The 11,233-nt window shown below is 39.9% G+C and overlaps 1 protein-coding gene across 2 annotated transcripts; it reads left to right on the forward strand.

Annotated features, from left to right (window-relative positions):
• On the forward strand, positions 1 to 9,246 carry LOC139638243 (galectin-9-like). Of its 2 annotated transcripts, XM_071512311.1 has the most exons (9): positions 1 to 120; positions 643 to 731; positions 1,561 to 1,768; positions 3,264 to 3,386; positions 3,594 to 3,671; positions 3,811 to 3,936; positions 5,045 to 5,133; positions 7,532 to 7,688; positions 8,339 to 9,246. In XM_071512311.1, the coding sequence occupies exons 1-9, from the start codon at positions 85 to 87 to the stop codon at positions 8,483 to 8,485; spliced, it is 1,053 nt and encodes a 350-aa protein (XP_071368412.1). In that variant the 5' UTR covers positions 1 to 84; the 3' UTR covers positions 8,486 to 9,246. The 2 variants fall into 2 exon arrangements, with proteins under 2 accessions (XP_071368412.1, XP_071368413.1); XM_071512312.1 differs by lacking the exon at positions 3,594 to 3,671.
• The last annotated feature ends 1,987 nt before the right edge of the window (positions 9,247 to 11,233 follow it).

The raw sequence follows: 11,233 nt of genomic DNA on the forward strand, positions 1-11,233 counted from the left end.
GGTTATCTGCAGAAACCTTTGTGTGGCCGTCCAGTGGAGACTTCCTGCAGCTCAGCAAACCGCTGCTGTCTCCAATTTGGAATAATGGCATTTCATCAGCAGTCGCCCTTTCATAACCCTGTAAGTATTTTAAAACGTTTGTATCTGAAGTCATTTTTCCTTGGGAAAATAAATGATGAAGACACGACGATAGAAGGTTTGGGTCAGGGTTTTCCCCCCCCTTCTCTCTAGTGTAGCGGGAGAGAAAGCGAGAACCCAAAATTTGACAATTTACTGCTGCCTTGCTTATCGGCAAATGTGTAAGCTCGTAGAACAATTATTTAAGATCTTAAACGAATCATTAAGTTCCATTCTTCTATTCGGCATACATCCAATACGCCAAAGAGCACTTATTTCAATATATTTTCGACTTTTAGTATTTGTTCCCCGGTTATTTCCATAATCTTTGTGCACCACAATTGGAGTGCAATTATGAAATAAAGTGCTGCTTGGTAGTCCACGTTTGAGACACATTTACAAGTCGACAATGCCGCTTTATAAAACGCCTTATCATCAGTATCAGTAGTTGACTATGGGCGTGCCCGACTCTACTGTTTAGTATGAAAAAAAAGCTCATTTCCTGAAAACTGGTGTCCTTTCTAGCGAATCCCGTTCACTGGGGCTATCCACGGCGGTCTGCAAGATGGGAAGATCATCACCGTTACTGGCCGAGTCCTGCCTGGAGCGGACAGGTCAGGCATCCTTTCACTTTTTGGGAGTTGGGTCTCAAAGGGCAGGCGCCAGCAGAGGGGCTTGAAGGTGCTCCAGTGGGTTACCAGCAACATGAGTTGAATAGTTAGGCTACATTTCACTGTAATTTAATTTACTACAAATTATTCCAATCAGATAAGAAATCCAAGGTTTCTCTACTCTAGGTTTCACTGTCTACTCTACAGTGCAAACAGTTCTACAATTCAGTACTAAATCAACTAAAATCTTCCCTTATAGGCTACAGTGTTATGAAAACCTTTGTACACTATTTGAGTTTTTGCACAATTTGTTGGCCTACAAAATTGTTTTAAAATTAAATAATTTGACTTTTTTTGTCTGAGACCTATACAATGTTTTCTATTACACTAACATAATGAGAAAATTCAATATATTTTTATGTGCAAAAACTAAAAGGCTGCAAATTTTTTCACGCTGTAGATCCTGATCAAATGGGGGTCAGTGGTTCAAATGAGTGTCTATTATGGGGTCTGTGACATAGAAATAACCAAGGAAACCTGTCTTAGGGTCATGTTTTACTTGAATTTACTGTAACAGTACCACTGGTGCCTTGATAAATAATACCAAAGATAATGGCTGTTACTTCCCAGGCCCATTGTTTCCAGCAATCTGACAGGAAGTGGTCTGCCTCCCTCTTTGTGTTCCCTCTTTAACTTTCTTTCTGACTTTTCCTCTCAGTTTAATTCAAATCTGCTTCACTGGCATGTAGAAAAATAGCCTATGTTGCCGAGGCAATACAGTATCAATTCAGGTAATATCTCTCCCTCTGTCTCTGTCTCTCTCTCTCTCTAGGTTCCATGTTAATTTACAGAGTGGGTCCAAGGCCAATGCAGACATTGCTCTCCATATTAACCCGCGGTATGACAGTTTCCTTCATTATGTGGTTACCAATACCTTGCAGTACGGCAGCTGGGGGTCTGAAGAGAGGAAGCTCAACTCCCCATTCCCCGTCGGCTCCAGCTTCACCCTTGTGATCACAGTCCGGCACGACGCCTACCAGGTTTGCCTTACAATAAAGCTTGCTAATAGCTTCTTTCTTTCTCTCTCTTTCTCCGCTAAAAGTATCTGCAGCTCAGAAACCGTAAGGCGAGGCAGCCCATGCACATTGGCCAGATGGTGGCGCTATAACAACCAACTTTACCTTTTGGCCAATAACTTCTGAACCGTGTGTCGTAGACTGAAAATTCTCGTGTTCCTAGATTCATGGGAATGTGCCTAGTCCAACCCATATATCACTTTCAATGTCCACCATACTGCATTGTCCGGCATTTTGAATTATGTAAGAAACACTTTTCGCAACTCCTCCTAGGCCGTTCATCCAATTCACATGAAACTTGGTGTGGAGAATCTTGGGACCGTCCTCTTTCAAAGTTGTATAAAGGTTATTGATAGGTCAAATGATTTGGCTTTTATCAACCAATAAACATTTAACGAAACACGCCATAACACTAAATTGGCCATAACTCATTAACCATTCATCGAATCAAGCCAAAATTTGAAACACATGTTGAGAAAAGTTGCGTGAAGACATCCACAATCCCATTTTGAGCTCTACCACTAGTGGGTGCTACAAAAAACTGTCAAGATAATGTCTGTAAAGCCATGTGCAAATTGATTAATGTGGGGCATTAATACAGTTATAAAATTTTCACTTTCAATATGGGTTGGACTATCACCTATGACCAATCACTTGTCCCTTTGTTTTGTTTCCTCACTGTGGCACACTAAAGTGAAAGTAGGCAGAGTGGCTCAGGGCTTTGGACCACAGGGCCGTGAATTCAAGTCCCTGATGGACTGTGACCATTTTGAAGTTTCATGAAAAGTAAATCAACACTAAATCACACAGTGCAGAAAACTCAAAGCAGGTGTTTGACATCATCTGTCAATGGCAAAATACCTGATTGGCATCACTGATTGGGGTGTGGCCAGACCTTTCAACCCATAGAGAGCAGTGCAGCAGCGGCTTTCTGGCCCATGTGATTTAGTATTGTTTTATTTGTTAATGGAGAGTACTACAATGTTCTATAAAGTGATTAGCTCTGTCAATCATAGGCTGCAGTATCACAATACCTCTCCCTTTAGTTAGCTTCTCCTCAATAAACCTGTAACAGAAAAGATTAACTTGATAGTGTTTACGGGCCAACACAAAAGCAAGTGTAAAACCATAACTAATAGACTGCATGCCGATCTTCACGTCAGTTTTTGTGTGTGTCTTTCTACCTTCTGTAATGTTTTGTCTATCTGTCTGTCTTTTCAAATTGTGCTTGGACTCCTCAATCGCCGCTTGCAGCTATATTTACTATATAGGTTTGTTGGATTCAACTCATATCAACTTGAATTCACAAATGACTATAGCTTCGTAGTTTATATAGAGTAATATTACAGGCTAGAGAGCCATGATTGAAGGAGGTTTCATTTCTCCCCCTAAACTACAAATTGTGTTGAAATTGAATCCAAGCCCACTTTGTTTGACAAATTGTGTTTTCTCTCCACAGCTGACTGTCAATGGCTGCCACTTCATGGACTACATACATCGTATCCCATTTAGCATGGTGGATACAATCTCAGTGGCAGGGAAAGTAGAGGTTTTCTCCATTGCCTTCCAGAGCAGCTTTATGGTGAGGATAACCCAACTGAATGTAAAAAAACAAAACAAAACATAGAATTGCACCAAATATATTTGATGAAGTTCTAATTTAAAGCAAATTGATCCTAGAATTATGCCAACTGGGTTAAATAATGAAACTGACTTAGAAAATTAGAAAAAAGATTTGTCAATTCACACAAGTTTAACTGGTGTTTATCATTCTGCATATCCATCATAGATACAGACACCTAAGTCCAGCACCAACATCAGAGTGAAGCATGGTTTCAGGCCTCGCCTGAATAAATTACCATCTAGGGTGAAGTGATTTTATATCTTCTTCTCATCTGGCAAGATTTCTTTTGTAAATTGGGTGCTCAGATGACATCGCAGTAGATAGATGGTTGAGGAGTATATTGAAGATGAGACTAATGTAAGCGGTTTCTTTTCATATTTAGTTCCCTGCACAATGCTCATTTCCTACGCAGTCAGCCTTCCCCCCGCAGCAAGCCTTCCCCCCGCAGCAAGCCTTCCCCCCGCAGCCAGGGTTTCCTGCTTATCCAGGATTTCCACCAGCAATACCTGTGAGTATCTGGCAGATTGGAGATTTAACCCTACAAACATTTCTTGGAGGCAGAGCTGCTCTGGAGGCAGAAATAATCTCATTGGTTGAGTTAAACTCAGTGGGCGGAGCCAAAGAACCACAATATTTCTGGTTAAGTAACAGACTGAAGCCCAGTGAAAAAGACAAGAGGTAAGAGAGGAGCTAGCTAATATTATGACACCTACCGCTCTTAATGCTAACTGAAAAAATGCAACTGATCTAGGTTAGCTAGTTAGCCTAGCTGACCTTCCAAGTTCAACTAGTCATACCAGCTCATAGCTATCTAGGTAAGATAGTTAGCTAGCCTGCTTACATTCCAACATCAACATCATTGCCACTTCTATTGTATGAAATAATTTGATCAGAGTTCCTTCTTTTCCATTCAAGTTTGCCAGTTAGCTAACTGTACTGCAAAAAAAATTGGTTCTCCGCCCACTGAGGTTATTTCCGCCTCCAGAGTAGCTCTGCCTCTGAGTAATGTTTGTATAACTAAAACCTGAAATACTGTCTGCTGAAATACTTTTAGCATTCATGATAGGGGAGAGCCGGGACAAAAGAAGCACTTTTTGGTTTGTTCCTAATTACTCAAAGATCAATGGGCAGAGTAACCATACAATCACTACCTTATGATAAGCAACTGACCCGTGCTCTAACATCAGCAACAATAATTGCTTTATTAAACGATTCCAATCTAATTAGCCCAAAAGTAAAAATAAGGCACTGCTTCTTTTGTCCCTGCCTGTCGGGACAAAGAGGAGTCGTGGGCGGAAGTATAAACGTAATGACTTCACAACTCGTGTCTTGACTTGTGTGTTACATGATAAAATGTCTATGCCTCTTTTGTCCAGTGCTTTGTTTGTCCCAGCTCTCCCCTACTTGTCCAAGTTGCAGCCTTCTTCCTCCTGAATAAATGATCACAAATGACTTAAGAGGTAATAGCTATGTGGTCTGGACATGGTTTTGTCTTTGCACTCATGTTACATCTCAGATCACTGCAAGGAAGAATTAAGAAAGCATTTACTGTATATGGCACTGCTCTCTTAGTTTCTAGACAATTGTTATTCCTTTCCACTTCCATCTGCATACAGGCTGTTCCCTACAAGAGCATTATCAGTGGTGGACTTCACCCCGGCAGGACCATCACTATCCAGGGGACAATCAGTCCCAATGCTACAAGGTCTGGATTAATTATTGATTTCCTTGAAGACAGTATACTTATACACAATATCTAAAAAAGAAAGTCCGCACACTGTAGCTCCCTTTTGCTGCTTTATTGGTACCACAAAGTAAGTGAGGTTTAGAGCACACTACTCTTCTTCAGTCTGAAGAGACACCAAGGGAAACAAGGAGCCAGAGGGATGCCAAACCAAAGTAAAGAATAAAACCAAATCGAAATAACTCAGAAGGAGAGGTCTAAAAATTGAAACAAAAGCCTACTCCTGACTGCCTGCTCCAACTAACCAAACACAATTTACAAAGGATGGCATCCACTCCTGACCTAGTGGTCTAACAACTTGACTTTGCCACATGTAACAGATGTAGGGCCCATTACCTGCTCCAGTTTTCTTATCATACAAACAAACATAAGATTGCCCTTAGTGACAGAAATGAAACAAAAGAAAGACATTGGCCATGAGCTCACAAAACACACACACAACAGGCCAACAGCAAGCAGAGAGCAGAGATAGTTCCAGGAAGTGCCAGGGCTTTATATAACATAAACATTAATATCTGTTGCTTTGCTGAATTAGTAGATTATTAGAGACTAGGGCTAGAGACAAGACAATTTACTGTGACATAGTAACCCACAATTTGAAACAAATCTACATTATCAGACGATTCACTTTTACTTATATACTACTTATTATAATGTTAAGAGACTTGGGCTCTTTCTGGGAGAGGATGGTACTGAGCAAGGCAAAAAACATAATGCATCAGCCCAGTCATGTCCTGGCAAATGAATTCATTCTAGTGCCTTCAGGACACAGGTACACAGTGCCCCCCAGGAGAACTAATCGGTACTCCAAATCATTCATCCCTCTGCTATTAAAGGATAAGGCTGGTGTTTTTTAATGCATTTCTTACTGTCAACAAATCCTATGAAAATAACAAAATCAACAGTGCGTTTGCTCTACTCCTGTTACTTTCTGACTTCCCATGTACCGTTTTTAGCCGCCAACCCGGAAGTCATTGGCTCCAATTGTAAGCTAAAAACCTTTAAATACAGCTCACAAAGACATAGTTTCAATTTTAAAAATCACTAACTGTTACCATGAAAAGTCAGACTGTTGTAGTTATTACCAAATCAAATTCAAATGGGAACAAATTCTTCATTATGCCTTGGACTATTTTCGGTGCTATGGAACTACTTTCCTGAGATGCAAAGTGTTTACAGCCGGCTTATTAAGTTGTTTGAGGAAAAAGTCGTCCGGCCCGGTGCATCGTGATGATGAAATATGCTGCCAGAGCAGCAGCATGGCTCTGTGACAGGTTTTTAATCGTTTTTTTAATACAATGGAGTTCTATGGCTGCATTGGGCATCAGCTACATGGACGAGAGTTGTTGGCAAAGCAGAATCATCGCTGATTTTGTTATTTTTCATAGGATTTGTTGACGGTAAGAAATGCATTAAAAAAACACCAGCCTTATCCTTTAAGCTGCTGAATGAGCACTTTGAGCACTTTTTTTATTGTGTAATTATTATAACTTTAATTGACTAACGTATTGTACTTCTGTTTGATATTTGTCTTGTGTGTTTGACATGTGTTTTTTGTGGTTATGGTCATGTAGGCTGCAACAAATTGCCCTTTCAGAGATGAATAAAGTTGTCTGAATCTGAATCTGAATTGAATTGGCTTACACTCACACCACAGTAATCTTTTTAAATTATCTCTCTTTTTCTAGCTTGGTTGTTATATATTGAGACATTATTAACTAACAGCCAATTCTGGGAGACGTGGTTGCTAGGAGATTTGTGACGCCATTGCAAAGCCTCTATAGCCTCACATAGACTTACGGTTGCCAGATTTACATTTTGGTATAACGGGAAATTGTGTGTGCATGCACGTTTGTGCGCAAGTATGCGGATGTGCGTGTATAGAGGTCAAACCTAGGTAACCTAAAGGTAATTCAGTTTATCAGTATCATTCACCAGCAATATTATACTTTCTATGACTGCTCATTATTACATTCCATGCTGAATTTATTGATAAGCTCTGGAAACCTTGCATTCCTGTATGATTTCACTGAAACATCATCCTCAAGCGGAGCACTTAGTCATATCAGTGCTATAGCTAAATCAAAGAGAGTACAGTAAGCACTGTCAATAAACTAAAACTTTACTTAACTTTACTTAAATATACTGAGAATAGAAAAAAAAAAGAATAATCAAATATGTGATTCTTATGGTGACCTTACTGAGCTGTGAGTGTCTTCTACAAAGCTTAATCCAGAGCTGACATTTTTCTCAATGACTTATTGGTTTAGGGAAAGGCAGTCACCGTCATCATTTATTATTTACTCTTTGTTATTCTTATTCTTGAGGCCAAATGTCATGTTCTGCTGTTTTCTCTCAGGTTCCATGTGAATTTAAGCTTTCACTCTGGCATCGCTCTGCATTACAACCCACGTTTCTCTGAGAACACGGTGGTGCGAAACACCAAGCTGAGGGAGCAGTGGGGGAGTGAGGAGCGCTCTGGAGGAATGCCCTTCTACCGCGGACATCCATTCACGGTACAAATATAAATACATTACTAACATCCTGAGTTGATGGGTTATTTTGAAGGCCAATACTGAGGTATTTTGGAATTGAAGTTGCCAATAGCCAATATTTTGTGCTGATATTCAGGTCTAGATTCACTAAGATTGCGTTGGGAGAGCAATCTGTGTGTTTGGACCTCTGTTGCTTGAGCTAACAGAGATTTCCAAAGATGGTTTCTGCAAATTCCCATTTGGACCAGCGGTGAAGGAGGAGATGTCAAATTTTTTTTCTCCAAAAAATCAATCATTACAGAAAATTCAATATGGTGAACATGCTCCACAACTTTGCCACTGCACTGGGACCACCAGTGGCAAAGTTGTGGAGCAAGTTCGGCTGCATATGTATGTATACCACGTTTGGTGTAAAAAGGACTTACTGTGTAGGAGTTATGGCCTCTTATGTGTATTGACTGCTTTCATTTGTTTACGGTGCCACCATCTGGCCCATCAGGATCATAAGCCACCACCAATATCACCAACAATATTATTGCCAAATGGCATGACTCTATCAGATATCATACATCACCAGCGTACTGATCAGTTGTACAGTAAATATAAGTTAGTTTCACAGTAACCTGCATGGAGTCTCGTCAAAGTGGGTGACTATATATTTTTCGTTTCAGTTGACCATTTGCTGTGAGGCTAACATGTTCAGGATTGTGGTCAACGGGAATCAGACACCCAACTACAAACACCGCCACACCCCCCTCCAACAGATTGACATCCTGGAGATTGACGGGGACCTCAGCTTGACTTCTGTCTTGCTGTAGTTCACTAGAGATCCAGGACCTGCGTCTTGTATTAATGATGCCTTACAGAGGTCACTGTTTCCCTCACTGCCACCACAGAACCACTGTTTTTTCCATGTATAAATGAAGTCATGGTAGTTAATTACACTGGATATTACTTTGGATACTTTACTTTGTTATGAATATTCCTGTTTATTGATCTTGCAAATAGTAACTCCCATCTTCATAATGTATATGCTAGTGAACCCATGAAAAATAGGAGCTGCTGTGTTATTGCTCACACACCACTTGTAAATTTGGATTTGAGACTAATCAATGTGCTGTTGAGCAATGCACTGCTTCTTAATTCCAAAATTATGTATATATTGTGACAGTGTTTGTGAAATTAAAATATAATGTGACAATGTGTTATGGTGTGATGAATTCTGCTTTGAGTTGAATGTTGTCAAAACTAAGGACATGGCAGTTCATTTCAAAAGGTTTTGTGATGGCCCTCAAGTGCCATCTGGAGGAAGTTCTGTCTGTTCTTCCCTTTAGGTGACTGGATCGTCAGTGTAACATCTGACACCTGTGCTGGCCAGCTCTTCAGATATATAAGCTGAGTCAGTATTTCTCTTTCTCTTTCCCCCTTGGTGTTAGGTTTGGTGTTTTGGGGTTAGCTTTGTGTTCCTCTTTCACTCATCCATGCACTTCATACACCACTGATGTTACTGACTGGCATACTTTATGTTGGTATGTGGTTAATCTTATATTTTGGTTAATAAATCTTAAATTAAACATTTGATTCCATGTGTGGTCTCCCATTTTTGTCACAACTCGGCTCGAGGGAAGGTTCAGAAGGTTTCAAGTTTCCAAAACCAACGTAACAGGACATGGCTTCACTATAGCCTTTTTGTGTTTATGTATGCAGCTGTTAGTGTGATGATGCTCTTTTTGGGGGTAATTAGGTCAACAGTCAGATTATCACAATACCTGCCAAGTTATGACAGTATTTGTCATGTGCCCTAATTTGTTTTTGAGGGTAAATGATGATATAAACACCATCAAAAACTTGGGTTCTAGCAGTAAAATTACTCGGATCCCCAAAATGATCTTCAGTACTAGAGATGCCAGGAGTCATGCCAAATAATGTGAAAATACACAAAATTGCACATATAGTGAGCAAAACATCTTCCAGCCCTCCCACCTTAAATGCCCCTAGCACTTGTAAAATCCTTGTCAGTAATAGTTACCATCAGGATACAAGTGTTATAGTTATCTGTGTAATGTTATGCTGAGGATATTTTAGACCTTTAGGGGTGTTTGTTTAACCTCAAGTTCAAGTTAAAATTCTCTCTAAAAATGCATTCAAATGAAGCATTTGGCAAAAAACATCTGCTGGGGGAGCATGCCCCCAGACCCCCCGAGGTAGGGGGTAGCTATTTTAAGAGTGTAAATTAATAGCTTATTGTTAGATTGCAAATTATGGCCATATACATTACAAATAATGAATACTGTATTGTCTAGCTTGCTGACTGTACTGATCCACCTTCCTTCTTGAGATGCTACAAATTCGAGAACATCTCCTTTAAATCTGTTGCCAAGTTGCTGCTGACCTAGAATCCAACGTAGACTGTATCCTAATTTCAAACAATCACCTTACTTTATTTAATCATTTTGTGATAGTAGACCAGATCCAGATAGTAGGCACACTACTTTGTGATGACTTTTACAAAGATTTTTTAGCAACATTTCAACTCTCCCTGAGCAAGGAAAGTTGTGGCCAGCCTCTAAACACCAGTGAGGAAAATGAGCAGCTGATGGGCCCAGGTGAACTCTTCAACCAGGAGAAGAGGTCTGGCTTAGTGTGGAAGCATCTGGTGGCTGGAGCTGTATCTCGAACAGCCACTGCTCCCATCAACCAATTCAAAGTTTATCACCAAGTAAGTTCAGTTTGACTTCACTTATCAGTCTGGACTGCGCGCAAACTAGTTGGTGATCGTCCCACCAATCGGTGAACATTTGTTTTTGAGAGACCAGGGTGTCTGCAGGTTAGTTAAATTTCTAAGTAAAAACGTTTCAATGTCACGTAAGTCAAGTTTGAAGACTAGTCTTGCTCCAAAATTAAACATGAAAAGTGGAAAGCAATACACCTACTAGAATTTAGACCGGTGTCATTGGGTTGAGATTTCAGTAAAAAGTAGTATTTGGAGGGGAGCGTATCTATGTTCCCAGGGTCCTATGTTCCCAAGGTCCTATGTTCCCAGGGTCCTATGTTCCCAAGGTCCTATGTTCCCAGGGTCCTATGATTACTGCAATATATTGTAGCAATCGTAATTAGGTAATTAAGTTATTACTAAAGCTTCACATTGCCATTGCAAACATTTGTTTGTGTTACTTAGAACTTTACTTCTATTGAGTATGGAGTCATAAACAGAGTCATCAATATATCAATATAATCTAATCTCTCAAGTAGCAAGTGCAGTGGATTTACCTGGAGGAAAATTTATGTGGTCCTCAGAGTGTAGCTCATGGAAGTATTACATTATGTAGCCTCACTCTCTCTCACACACACACACACATACACACACTGCTTTTGTGTATTATACATAAAATATAAATACATAAAACGTATTTACTTAGTTGACCTCTCCCTTTAATCATGCTTTCACGTCATACATTTGGAAAACAATCACATCTAAGTCTCATTTTGTACAGAAAAGACCCTTAACTTTTGAATATTACATAATGACCCATAACATCTTACAAAACATCTTTAACTTATGAATA

Source organism: Centroberyx affinis, unplaced genomic scaffold (assembly GCF_046629955.1).
Source record: "Centroberyx affinis isolate AG114_WGS23_722 - 3 ecotype Tasmania unplaced genomic scaffold, CSIRO-AGI_Caff_v1 ptg006231l_1, whole genome shotgun sequence".
Taxonomy (NCBI): domain Eukaryota; kingdom Metazoa; phylum Chordata; class Actinopteri; order Beryciformes; family Berycidae; genus Centroberyx; species Centroberyx affinis.